At 46.1% G+C, this 14220-nt stretch overlaps 1 protein-coding gene across 1 annotated transcript in view; it reads left to right on the forward strand.

Annotated features, from left to right (window-relative positions):
• ADCY2 (adenylate cyclase 2) overlaps positions 1-13028 on the forward strand; it is a 433375-nt gene extending 420347 nt beyond the window's left edge. Inside the window, exons 23-25 of the mRNA XM_079915962.1 lie at positions 4705-4819; positions 8036-8160; positions 12579-13028. Coding sequence (XP_079772088.1) covers positions 4705-4819; positions 8036-8160; positions 12579-12731 — 393 coding nt within the window. The 3' untranslated portion in view covers positions 12732-13028. The remainder of the gene's footprint in view (positions 1-4704; positions 4820-8035; positions 8161-12578) is intronic.
• Positions 13029-14220: the final 1192 nt, after the last annotated feature.

Genomic DNA, 14220 nt, shown 5'->3' on the forward strand with positions numbered 1-14220 from the left:
TATTTAATCCATTTACATTTAGAGTAAATGAAGATTGAGGACCCTGGAGTCAGATTGCCCACCTGCAAAGCCTGGTTATTCCACTTACATAAGTTATTAACCTCTCTGTGTTTCCCTTTCCCATCTGCATAATGGGGATAAAGACAGGCATTCTTTCATGGGAATCGTTGTGAGGATAAAGTACGTGCATACATACACTATTGCTATTAATTGTTCCGAAATTTCCAGCAGCCAACACAAGTGCAGTGCTTTAGTGTTCATAAGGTGAGGTCAAATCACTCATTCATTAATATATTTGAAACCAAGCCACATCAGGCTGCAGCTGGATGCTCCACTGGGTCCCTGACCCAAGCTCTAACAAACGGGCCCTCATAATCATTAGTCTGTAGTGAACAGTGAGCTCAGTAACTTCCTTATGGAAAACGGTTTAACACATTGAGGGGGGAGGTTGTTAGCTAGAACATCTCTCTCTTTTTTTTTTTTTTTTTTTTGCTGTACACGGGCCTCTCACTGTTGTGGCCTCTCCTGTTGCAGAGAACAGGCTCCAGACGCGCAGGCTCAGCAGCCATGGCTCACGGGCCCAGCCACTCCGTGGCATGTGGGATCTTCCCAGATCGGGGCACGAACCCGTGTGCCCCACATCGGCAGGTGGACTCTCAACCACTGCGCCACCAGGGAAGCCCTAGAACATCTCTTAATGCATATTTTAATCAAATACATTCTTTGGTAGAGTGAGATCAGGTGGAGAACATTGCGTCCAGTTTAATCCAAGTTCACTGGATACAGAGGAATCCACAGATGGCCCAGGAATCAGGCCATTTTCCATAAATATTATTTCATGCCTCTGAGTTTTGATGATAAACACTGGGAAGCTGTGGGTTCCAGTCCTGCTCTCCAAAAGGTGCCTGAAACTCAGATGCCCTGAGCTCCCAGGTGAGGGCCGATCTCCATGCTGGGACATGCAGCTCACCTGGTTGGGGTGACTCTCCTTCAGAGAACTGTGAGGTCTGATCCGTTCTCCCAGGAGCCCCAGGCAGCAGAACTAAGTGCTCCTTAGACAGCAGTTCCGAATCTTCAGAATCAGATGAGCACCAACACAGCAGGAACGCAGTGGACGTTTGATGGATAGAGGAAGGCGAGGAGGAAAGAGAGGAGAAGCCAGGAGCAGAGGCTTGTGTTAATTTCACCTCAGTCAATACCAGTCACTTGGGTTATAAAATAACCTCAATAAACATGCATTTACTTTATGCCACATTCCCTGCAGGTGAAACTTGCAAAACAAACAGCTTTCCAAGTGTGTTCCAGGAAACTGAATGAGTGGTCTCTCTGTGTAGCTAGAAGTCAGTTAAATATTTGGAGATGGGAGAAATTATTTGGATCATGGAAGAAAGAGCTGTTTCAGGCTGTCATCAAACATTTATCAAAAGTTCAGTTATAAGGACTTCTTGAAGTGACCTGAGCTCTTCTAGAGACTGAGCATAATTTTCTCTAGGCTTTACTAAGCCCAAATGAGTCCTTGACGTTGGATTTCAACCCCACTCCCAGAGCTCAGTCTCTTCATTTATCACTGAGGTCACATCAAACCCACAGTGGAAGCCTGCTGCCTGGAAACAGATTGGGCAGTCATTTATCAGGGAGAGAAGCTCGTTTGCTGCACCCTGATTCCATGAAAAGCAAACCATTTCTCCCACGGCCAGTCTGTTCTCTTTGCCAGGACTGTTGTAATTTTTACGGCACAGGATCCTGTCTGTTGATTTAACAGCTCATGCCTCCCGTCAAGGAGCAAGATGTTTTCCAACTGCCTGCATATACCTCCAAATCATGTCTTCCCCCTAAGTCATGAGACAAGAGATATTAGCAAGCTCTGATGGAAAAGTGTAACTGTTCTTAAGAAATGACTCTCTGCATTTCCACCAAGGTTAGCTGACAGTCTGCTTCGTGGTTCTAATATTTTAAATGGTTTGGTTTTGCTCCCACACTTTTAAGTTGCGGACTTATGGCAACAGTAGTATTTCATCCATCTTTTTCTAGAATGATAAAATTCGCTTGAGGAAAGGGAGGAAGAAATCTTTCTCTTAATTCCTCTTCCCCCTTCATATATATATATATATATATATATGTATGTATATATATGTGTGTGTGTGTATATATATGTATATATATATGTGTGTGTGTGTATAAATAGGTATATATATGTGTGTGTATATATGTATATGTGTGTGTATATATATGTGTGTGTATGTATATATGTGTGTATATATGTATATTATGTGTGTATATATGTATATATATACGTGTGTGTATATGTATGTGTGTATATATGTATATATGTGTGTGTATATATGTATATGTATATGTGTGTATATGTATATATATACGTGTGTATATGTATATGTGTGTATATGTATATGTGTGTATATATGTATATATATGTGTGTGTGTATATGTATATATATGTGTGTGTATAAATAGGTATATATATGTGTGTATATATGTATATATATGTGTGTGTGTGTATATATATGTGTGTATATATGTATATATGTGTGTATATGTATACGTGTGTGTATGTATGTGTGTGTATATGTATATGTGTGTGTATATGTATACGTGTGTGTTTGTATATGTATATATGTGTGTGTATATATGTATATATATGTGTGTGTGTGTATATGTATATGTGTGTATATGTATATGTGTGTGTGTGTGTATAAAGTTTAGTGCAGTGGTCTCAATTGAGAGCAGTTTTGTTCCCCAGGGGACATTTGGCAATGTCTGGAGACTGTTTTGGTTGTCACACTGGAAGGAGAGATGCTCTTGGCATCTAGTGAGCAGAGGCAGGGATGCTTCTCAACACCCCTGCTGTGTGCAGGACACCCCCCAACAAAGATTGATCCTACCCAAATGTCAGCAGTGCCCAGGTTGGAAGACTTGCTTTAGTGCTACCCCCTTCACTGGCATTATTAGAAGGCCATGTGGGTCATTGGACTGCCCTCTTGCCGTGTTCCTGTTTCCCTTAGCTGTTACCGTGGTTTTCGCCATCTTCCTGGCATCTTGAATGGGTGGGTTCTGTCCGTTTTCCTTCTCAGTCATCCCCACTGAAACCCTCAGAGTTGGTTTTTATCTTTACCCTCCGTGGAGTATGCCCCCCACTGGTCACCAGGTGCCTCCTCTTCAAATGCCCCCGAGAGCTTTCTCCACCTCTGATTGAACTCCTCTGGGGCCCAGGGGGATGAACACCCGTCCCAGAAATCACAGCGCAAGACCCGCGATGACCCCGTGTTCTGTCCTCTCAAGTATTTCCAGGGTCCTTTACTGACCCCCGCCCCGTCCCAGCTGAGGGCCTCCCCCAGGTCACCCCTCTGATATTTTGTTTCCATTTCTTCCCCTGGAGCCCTCGCCCACTGCAGCGGACACGTGAGTGATTCCTTTGGGCGTGTGCTTCCCACGGGCGCATCCCTCAGCTTTGACCTTCCACCACAGCTGAGGACTCTCTCTCTGTTCCTCCCAGACGTCATGCCCCGCCCGGCTACCCGACGGTCAACCGAAGTGTAGTCTCTCAATAGACATTTATTAAGTGCTTCTTCTGCACCAGGCGCTTTGCTGTTGTGTGTGTCTACAGGTTAACAGAACATAGTCTCTGCCCTTGTGGAGCTCACAGACCAGGCAGGGAGACCAAAGAAAGACGGAGAGGACGTCCATACCAAGAGTCTGACGGCAGCTCCAGGGCTGCATTTCAGTTCAGCCTTCCGAAGCTGTGTTCCAAACTATCCCGTGCACCTAACCACTCCAATAAAAATTAATTTAAAACATAAATAAATAAGCAAGCAAGCAAACAAATAAATAATAAAATAAAATTATGCCCCAAAAAACTGGGGGACCTTCAGGACGTGTAAATGAATACATTTTTATAGGTTATATACAAATACTAATAAAGAATCTATTTTTTAAAATATAACCAAAAATAGAATTTTCAAAAGGATGAACTTCAAAAGTAAACACAAACAGAATAGGTGTTACAAATTAATGGTAAATGTGAATTAGTAACAGGAATCATAAATACAAATTAATAGTAAAAAGAAGTAGAAATTTCCACTTATCTTCATTGGAAATCTTGGACTTTTCCTTCAGCTCCATGTGGGTGATAACTCTCTATTCCTCAAGGGACGATAAACCACCCAGGGACCAGTAAAGGCAGAAAATGGTTAGCCCCTGTATAAGTCTGCCCAGGCTGCCATAACAAAGTAACACAGACTGGGCAGCTAAAACAACAGACATTTATGTTCTCACAGTTCTGGAGGCCAGAAGTCTGAGATCAAGGTGCCGAAAGGGAAGGTTTCTTCTGAGGCTTGTCTCCTGGGCCTGTAGAATGCCACCTTCTCACTGTGTCTTCACATGGTCTCTCTGGGTGTGTCTGTGTCCCAATCTCCTCTTCCTATAAGGACCCCAGTCATACCAGATTGGTCATACTAATGACCTAATTTAATCTTAATTCCTTCTTTAGAGACCCTGTCTTCAAATACAGTCACATTCTGAGGTCCTGGGGGTTAGGACTTCAATATATGAATTTGGGGGTACACAATTCAGCCACGACACCCCCTCCCCCAAGGAGGCCAGAGGAAAGAGTGTGCATCCTGTAACTGAAGGAGCCTTTCCCCGCCTGCTGAGTCCTCACCCCCGCCTGCTGTGTCTCTTTCCTTTCAGGAGCCCGAGAGGCAGTACATGCACATCGGCACCATGGTGGAGTTTGCATTCGCCCTGGTGGGGAAACTGGACGCCATCAACAAGCACTCCTTCAACGACTTCAAGTTACGAGTAGGTACGTTGTGCAGATCTGGGGTGGGCTGTGGAGAAGGCCTGGCGTCAGGAACAGATTCACAGAAAGGTCGCAATCCTTGCGATGTTGGAGCAGTACAATGACAAATGCATCATTAGAGCAGCAGAACTGGACGGCAGGTGGAAGGGCCCAGGGCAGCTATGAGCTCCTGAGGCACTTTTGAGCAAATTAGAAAAAAAAAAAAAAAAAAAAAAAACACACCTGCTTTGGTTGCACCCAGGCTGCAAGCACTTGGTTTCAGAAGTGGACCCTGAGCCGGGTCTCAGTCTCTCCAGCCACGGTCATTTCTGCAGGTCATGGTAGGCTCAGCCTTCAGCCATGCCAGGAGCTGATGCAAGCCTGACTGTAAAACCCTCCATCATTTTATGATAGTAGGACCCACTATGGGCTATAAGATGCATCCAGACTTCAAAGATGTAAGATTGGTTTTTTAAAAATGCATCTTGGAATTGTTGGAATAGTCCCCATACTCCTGCGGTCACAACCTATAAGAACCCCAACTGTGTCCTAAATTCTAACAGAGCTGGAGCTTTTCAGATTGAACGTTCCAATCCCAGAGAAAAAGCCAACTTTCTTCCAAAAAAAAAAAAAATTCAAGTAAGTTCTTCCCTTGCTTTAAGTTGATTCTTGAGCATGTTCCATGCTCCCTTGTGCTTTACAAATTTCTATCCAAAAGAAGTGTGTTTTAAACCCTCAGGTCTGCACACACCGCCTTGCGACGTTTGCATGGTCACTTGCAGCCATTTGTGATTTGTAAGAGCTTCTTTGACCATTTTATGCTGTTCTTGGCAACATATTTTGCTGCTTCTGAAAGCAAATCCATGTAAGAGTAGTCCTTTTAACAAAGTCTGTCTGAGTGGCTTTTCACCTCTCTTGCATACAAATTTCAACTTTAAAAAAATCCCAATATTTGGGGCTATTTTCTTCCTTTGGTGTTCATATGTTCTGAATTGGAAAACCCAGAAATATTACACATTTCTGGAGCAAATGGGATTCTCTTCACTGCACGTATGTCTTATTGTGAGCATCTGAACACATTTTTATTTAGACCTTCTCATCTGTGTGCCCAGTGGACCTTTATCTGGCTCCACCCGTACAAAGATGAGAAGGGCCAGGTGGGCAGGAAGCTGTCCCCATCAGACGTGGAGGCGGCCCTTTCACCTGGAGCTTTTTATTGCTTTAACAGCTTGGAAAATGGGATCCTCAAACTTTCATAGTATGCTCCTTAAAAAAAGAAACCAATTGCATGGCAGAATGACCCCTGTCAAATAGTCTTTTTTTTTTAAATTGAAGTACAGTTGATTTACAATGTGGTGTTAATTTCTGCTGTACAGCAAAGTGGTGCAGTTATACACATATATACATTTTTTTAATATTCTTTTCCACTATGGTTTATCATAGGATATTGAATATGGTGCTCTGTGCTGTACAGTAGGACCTTGTGGTTTATCCATTCTACACAGAAAAGCTGCTGACCCCAACCTCCCACTCCATCTGTTGTCAAATACGTATGGACCAAAACGATATTGCCCTTCACTGCGAGGGGGAACGGGACAATTCTTTGCTAGTCATATCTGTCACATCAAAAGCCCAGGGTTCTTGGTCTGGACCATAACAATATTTTCCAAATTAATGTGAGCAAGTTAATGGACTTCCTGAAGTAGGTACTTATTGAGTGCTTACTTTGCACTGATTATTGAATAACTATTAATATCTATACACTCACCCCACACACCAGCTCTTTTCAATGTCTGCGGAAGCCCTGCTCAGTGTGTCCGTGGCCTCCAAGCTTGCCTTTCCCCAAACCCTCCGTCTCTCCCGAGGGCAGCTTCCCAGCCCCATCTTTGGACACAGTGCCATCCAGTGGCAGTTCACAGTAGGAACTCAGAAAGGTAACATTAGCCCCTACAAAATCATGATGCATATAGTAAGAGCCAAGCTTGCTCCTAATGTCCTTTTCCGCACGTCAAGCTGTAGAGTCAGTCAGTGAGTGGGAAGCACCCCTGCGCTTCAGCAGAGATCGCTCCGCCGCCAGCAATATCGGCCCCAGGCTCTCTGCCCTGGCCCAGAGCCACTGACCAAGCAGGGGCTCAGAGCAGCCAGAAGGACAGCTGAGGGCAGTGGCGTCTGAGATCACCGGCCAGCAGCAGGAATAAATTATTCGGGATGTCTGAAACAGAGATTTGAGTGTTACTGAATACTCCACAAAAGCAAAGGGGAACTTCTTTCTCACTCTTGCGTACCTTCAGGGATTTTGTGGAACAACGTTTGTGCTGTGTTGCCTGCCCCACTTACCATTGCAAAGGGAAGGCTTTGCCTCCGGTCTATAACTGGGCTTGTACACGAAGCAGTTCAGTAGTGGGGAGTGAAATCTCTCAGAAACACCCTCATTAATCCATACGATTTGATTACTGCAGTAAGCCTGGGGAGGAGGGGGTCTTAGATCCAGGAGAAAATATAGGGGGGAAAAATCAACCAGTGTCAATACCTCTGTTTCTATTTCTGTGGCCTACCTCTTGGACGCCCGTAACAACTGTGGGTCCGTGTGTTTGAACTGAGTTCTTGGGACAAGGAATCGTCCTACTTGCTACACTGGGGGTGGGGGAAGACCCCAGGCAGGGGTCTGTGAGAATTAGAAGCTTGTACATGTCAAGCTCACAGAATAGTACATGGCAGGTAGAAAATGTAGCACACACGTCAAGGGGCTGGTGGTGGTTTAAGCAAAACATTAGAGAGAACCCAGAAGTCCACCAGCGGCAGGACGGCCAATAAATAGAGTTCACAGACTCGCTGTGGCCGGTTAAGATTAAAATAGGTGCATTTCAGAAGTAATTAACCACAAAACTATCGGAGAACAAGATAATCACCTCTTGACTAAGATTATGTGGCATCATAGAAAAACAATTATAATGTTGAGTTTTATAAAGTGTACCAATTTTACGCTATTACAGAATAATTGTAAATAGACACACGAGCGCGAATCAAGAAGAGGAAGAAAGACAAACGTTTTACTGTTTTTGAGATGATGAAGTTAGACGAATTATGGTTCTTTGTTTTAGAGTTCCACGAGTTGGGCGAATGTTTGCTGCGTAATCATGGTTCAGGAATGGTCTTGTAAAACTTTCCTGTTTGAGACAGTTGCTTACGCTGTCAAGTTCATGATTCAAATCGTGCTCAGCTGGTTCTGGTGTGTCACAGGTATTAACCATGGCCCTGTAATAGCCGGTGTGATCGGAGCTCAGAAGCCACAGTACGATATCTGGGGCAACACCGTAAATGTGGCCAGTAGGATGGACAGCACCGGCGTCCTGGACAAAATCCAGGTAATTTAGTCTGTTCTGTTGTTATCCACCATGTCTGTCGTCTTGGGAATCATGCATAAGTATATAATAAGGATAATATATTAAAACAGAGGGAAGAAAGTAAACTTTGTAATTTAGTTAAACTTTTTATTGGGGAAATACTAATTCGTTTCTGCTTTAACTGTGAACCATAAAAATTGTGAAATAGTATGAAGGTGATTGCATTTGGGAAAATAGGTGATCACAGCGACCAACAGGGCAGTGCGGCCACCTGATGGGAGGGGCGGCAGGGGTGCCCTTCTCCTTGGTATAACCCAGACCAGATGTGACCACCTGCCTTCCGCTCCCCAGGGGCTGAACTTGGAGGATGAGTGAAGGGGCCAACTGCAGAGAGGAAGAGATGAAGTGGAGTGAGGTGAAATGACAGTACTAGATCAGACTACATTGGGATTCAGATATCTGGAAATGACTGGAAGGCTCTGGAATCCACCCAAGGGGGAGAATTCCAAGATCTGACAAGTTAAAAGCAGTGGTGACTGCGCACACCTGCTTGGGTCACAGCACCAGCACCTAGAATGAGAGACTCACTCCCCAAAGGAGAAGGATATGTGTGTGTGTGTATGTGTGTGTGCGTGCGTGCCTGTGTGTCTATGTGGAACTTTCTGTTTTCCTCGCCCTCAAAAAGCAATGGTTCCACATTTCACCCCAGCTTTGTTGTCTTCTGGAAGATAAATTCCTGCCAGATGGCAAGTTTGTATGAAAATCACTGGACACAGCTAACAGGCTTTATCGGTTTTTTGTCCTCTTCAGAGAATTCCCTGAGCCCCTGTTCTGCGCCTCAGCTTGGCGGAAATCCTCAAATAACCCTGCCTCCCAAAAGTACGATGGACGCTGGAGTCCATTGTTAACCTCTGCAGGGAGCTGTCAGCTCCAGCATCACCTAGAAGGGGCTTTTCGTGAAACCCCTGCAGAGCTCGCTTCCTTTCAGTGTGACTCTCCCTCATTCCTCCTAGAGGATCCTGTCTCTGTGGCCTTTCTCAGGCAGAGCTTGACCTTTAGATGGAAGGTGACACACGTGACTTCTACGTGTTCGCCTTGCAGTCAGAATATGAGTCAGCAATTGCTGAAAAGTTAGCAACCATCCAGCAAAGAGAAGAGAGAGAGAAGAAAAGAGGAGTGTGGAGGAAAAGAGGAAGTATCCCAGGCCTTCCCGGCCAAATTGGCCACTGCCAAGGAAAAATAGAGCCGGCTGTTCTCACGGGATCCGCCCCAGACCAAGCTTTCAGCAAAAATGGGGCTCCTCTGACTAGGGCTTTGTGTCGGTATATGGCTGGCCGCTCCCCGTGCCCAGGGATGCTCCAGCGACCCTGGGCAGCCCGGGTCTTCTGCTTGGTGGGGAGAAAGGCAGGCTCCTACCAGGAACACATTCGCCCACGCGTGGGCCAACCTAGGCCTCCACCGCACACCAGGAACGTTCGGAAGATGGACTGTAGTTCCGCATGCTTCACGACTCTCCAGGCACTTTTCGAGCACTTAGGATAAGTATCAAAAGCAATCTGAGAGAGGCCGGTCAGGGGAACACGCCCTCCCAGAGACCGTAAATCCCCTCCAGGTCAATGTTGACAATGATCACGTGTGTCTCTAAGAGGAAACTGGGCCTCATAAAAGTCCGGTGACTTGGTGCCGTGCAGCCACCTGGACCATCTCTGTGCGTTTTCTCTGAGCCCGGGGAGGGAACAAGACAGGTTTCAGCCCGTCCAGAGTGAGGGATGTCTTCCACAGGCCTGCGTGTTCACTCAGTTCAGCGGCTGGAGGGTCCGCATCTGGGTAGGTTTTTTCTCCGGAGGGCAGAGCTCACCCCAGCTCCACTAGCCTCTCATTTCCATTTATGTGCGAAAAAACCAGTAGTGAGATGCCAGGAAAAATTGAAAATGATGCTGAGAATATTTAAAGCTTCCCCTGGGCCTGAAGAACAAATTCTTTTTATTGAAGAGGATTACACTCCCACCATGCTTCCTGTGCCCCAAGAACAGCATAGGAAGCCCCTCGTCCCCCAGCCAGGCTTGCCCTGGACTTGGAGGAATCGTAGCTGGAGTTCATTAGGTTGATGGCTCTCTGAGCGTCACGATAACTGTGCGGTTGGCGATGCAAATTCCAATGGCCAGCTCAAAAATGCCAAGGGCGTGCTGCCCAGCACCAGCCTCGACTGCAAAATTACCCTGCAAGGCTTCAAACGATGTGTGTGCTCCCTGCGTGGAAGACCGGAAGCCGAGTGTCTGTAGCAATCTCTACTTCTGATTGCCCCTAAGAACTCTCATCAGGAGAATATATTTGTCATCTGATTTTCTTGACTATGTCCATAGTTTTTCAGTTCTTATCTAATGTTCCCAAGCTACAGCCTATCCTCCTTCTCCGGAACTTGGGCCCAGCCAGGGGAGGGCAGGACGTGAGCATCTGGACTTTGCATCCCCCTTTTCCTTCCTGCTCTGCTCAGAAAGGCCCACACTTTGGCCCCTTTGCTAGGGGCCAGCCACTGGGTCACACTGCAGAAGACAGATGGATTTTTCTAGCTCTTTCCCACAGCCTGCCCTTGAGATCGTCACAACACACACTTCAGCCTTACTTCTGGGGCCCCCTGGATGCTGTCCTGGTTCTAGAAGCCCAGCCCTCCTGTGGTTTTGATGTGCTGCCACCTCTGCCCCATGGCAGTGTCCATCCTCCAGGCCTCCCTCAGCCTCCAAGGGGCTGGCTCACTGCCACTGCTGCTGCCCCAACACCACACGGCCCCCTGACGGTGTCCACGCCAGAACCAAAGTTGTGGTGTGGCATGCCCAACACACGTGTGTCACGCCCAGCACGTGCGTCACCCACGTACCCAAGGTGGCTGGGCCCTACAGGTGGCATGGCTGTTTCCTCTGATGAAGTGGGATGAAATCCCTCCTCCTCGCCTGCTGTTTCACATGGTTCCAGAGCAGTGTTACCAGGGACTTCTGGGAAAATAGCTCCCTCCCTCTCTGCTCAGGTCCCAGATACCTCCTGGGGCGCCTGGCTGGGGGACCACGTTCCTGATGGGTGGTCCCTCACCTCAGAAGCTGAGGTCTTGTTTGTAGCCCAGTCGGTGCACCTCACACGTTCTCTGCTTGAGAGGATGCCTTTTGCAGGAGGTTCCTCTGACACGCAAGCATCAGACCCCTGCCCTCGGTCCTAGGCGTGGTCTCTCTCGAGAGCACAGCGCATGCTCAAGCTGGAGACAATACGACTCACCTCCCCTCCCCTCGGAGAGAGGATCCGTCCTACCCAGCAGGTTTCCCTGCCCACTGACCCAGCAGGACCAGGACGTAGTGCAGAGATGGGGTCCTCACCTCGTGGTGCAGTGGCAGGAAATCAGGAGTTCTGTCACATTGACAGACTGCCCCGGAGGGGTCACTCCTTTCAGCATCCCGAGTCAATCCAATGAGGTGGGGAAACTTTCCAGACCTGACGCAGAGCATCCTGTCCGCCCTTAGGCTGGTGCGAATTCCTAATGTTCTTTCAGTTTTAGGTCATTTTATTCATGTGTATTAAACCTGAAACACGTGGCCATTTGCAGAGTCGACTGTGCTGCTTCTCGTGTGTTTTCTCTTATCTATATTAAAATCTATCATTAACATTTATTATTTTAGAAAATGACATTAATAACAGTTTATAAACATCATCCAAAATCCCACCACTTCAACATAGGTTTACTTCCTTTTTTCCAGGTCTCTTACATGTGAAAGCATAATCTTCATGTGGTTAAAATCATGGCACAGATCCAGGCTTAATTCTTTTTTGGGGGGTGAAATAGTTCGACATGATTTCATCGTCTGATCCGTGACATTGATCGTGATAGCGTCGTAGTTTTCTTTTTGTTTTGTTTTCTTCAGGACACCATAAATTTGAATTTTATTTTAAAATCATTATAATTAAACACGTCATTATTTTTCAGTTCTATAAATTGTAACTGATGTCTGTAACTAATAACAGTAGTCAACAGTCATTTTTAAATAAATGTTCACTGCATGTTTGGCCCAAGTTTAACTCTCAAAAATATGGAACGCTTCATGAATTTGTGTGTCGTACTTGCGTGGGGGCCATGCTAATCTTCTCTGTATCGTTCCAATTTTAGTATCTGTGCTGCTGAAGCGAGCACGAGGGCATCGTAGTTTACTTAACCCTGGAGATTACTTGAGTCTTAGGTGGTTTCCAGTTTTTCACTTTCACAGCACTGAATTAAACATTGTCCTTAGAAAGCTCTTCCTCTCATGGATTATTCTCTCATCCGATTTCTCAGGAGTAGGATGAATGGGTCAAAGAGCATGAACATTTGGGGGCTCTTTATTCTTGTAGTCAAATGCCCTTTGAAAGGGTTGTGTCCGCATCGGCACTAAGCACTTCTTCGTCTGTCCCTGTGCTTCCAGGTTACTGAGGAGACGAGCCTCATTCTGCAGACCCTGGGATACACGTGCACGTGTCGAGGAATAATCAACGTGAAAGGAAAGGGGGACCTGAAGACATACTTTGTGAACACAGAGATGTCACGGTCCCTTTCCCAGAGCAACCTGGCATCCTGAAGCGTCGCCTCGGTTTTGGCAAGAAGACTGTATTTTCAGGAAGATAACAATGCACTTTCTGACTGCCACTTTTGTCCCTCGTTTGTGATGTGTGTGCTCTGTTCTGTCCTCTGGAGCCTCTGTAGACTCATTCCTGTGACCCGGTGGCCTGCCGTTTGGTGTCTGATGTGTGCCAAGATCACCCTGCCATTTGCACCGTGCTTACTCCTGAGCAGAAGGGAAAGGAGTGCGCATTACAGCGGAAAAGCCTTCAGAGAAACTGACAGAGATGAGAGAGGCGAAACAGACAAAAATTCTTAAGGCAATAAAACTAGGGGGTGTATATTATCTTCCGGTGCATGTTCTTTTTTGGAAAAATATGGTAGCTCGCCAACCGCATCTGCTAGTCTGATACTAAAACACACAGTATGTGTGACTAAGTTGATTTTGTCACCCCCCCCCCCATGGAATCCGACTGTGTTCACCCACGTGTCTCATTGCAGTGACTGTCCACGGGCCCAGCTGGGATCCGTGGCACCGTCACCTTGCTCTGTCGTGTCTCGTGCCAGCAGCACGTCACCATCCATCACCAGAATTAGTTCTTACAACCTAGGACTAGTTTTGTACCAAACACGTCTGATGTTTTGATGCCATTGTCTTTTGTAAGGTTAATTCATTAAAAGTTTTCTGTACTTTGGTTGAGAGTCTGTCTCTTTCCCGCCCCTGCCCCCTCTTATTCTTTCTCCTGCGGTTTGCTCCAGAACTGAGTTGGTTTGCCACTGATTCTCCCATGGGCAGTTGTTTCAGAAGCAGAGATTGAACTCTCCTTGGGTAAATCAGATCGGGACAAAGTTTGTGATGTCGATCATTGATTACGCAACTCCTTGGAAAGAAAGACAGTATGCTTCACTGTGTCACGTGGTCTGTTTCCACTTTGGCATCTCGAGGGAATATTTGCAGGGAAAAATAGTTTACTAGTAAAAAGATTCTCTACTAGCAGTGGCACGCACTCCATCCACATACTCTGATCTACTGTAATACGTCGGTAGAGCTATGAGGCCCCGAATGATTGGGAACTAGGTACATCAGCTTCACAAGAGTCTGAACTAACGAGAGAAGCCACCAAAGCCCCACGAGCTGCCTGTTATGTCTGAGGAGACTTAAGAAGGCACAGGGACTTCCCTGGTGGTCCAGGGGTTAGGACTTCGCCTTCCAATGCAGGGGGTGCGGGTTCGATCCCTGGTCGGAGAACTAAGACCTCGCAGCCAAAAAACCAAAACATAAAACAGAAGCAATATTGTAGCAAATTCAATAAAGACTTTAAAAATGGTCCACATCAAAAAAAAAAAAAAATCTTAAAAAAAAAAAAAGGGCCCAAAGCCAATCTCGATGCATTTTGGAAGAGAGAAGACCTGGAAAACTGTGTTCTTGTAAATCCAACTCAAGAGTTTTGGTTTCTTTCTTCCCCTAAAGAAATCATACTTTGCCAAAGGGTGAAAAATAGGTCATG

The sequence above is a fragment of the Stenella coeruleoalba genome (assembly GCF_951394435.1).
Source record: "Stenella coeruleoalba genome assembly, chromosome: 3".
NCBI classification, from domain to species: domain Eukaryota; kingdom Metazoa; phylum Chordata; class Mammalia; order Artiodactyla; family Delphinidae; genus Stenella; species Stenella coeruleoalba.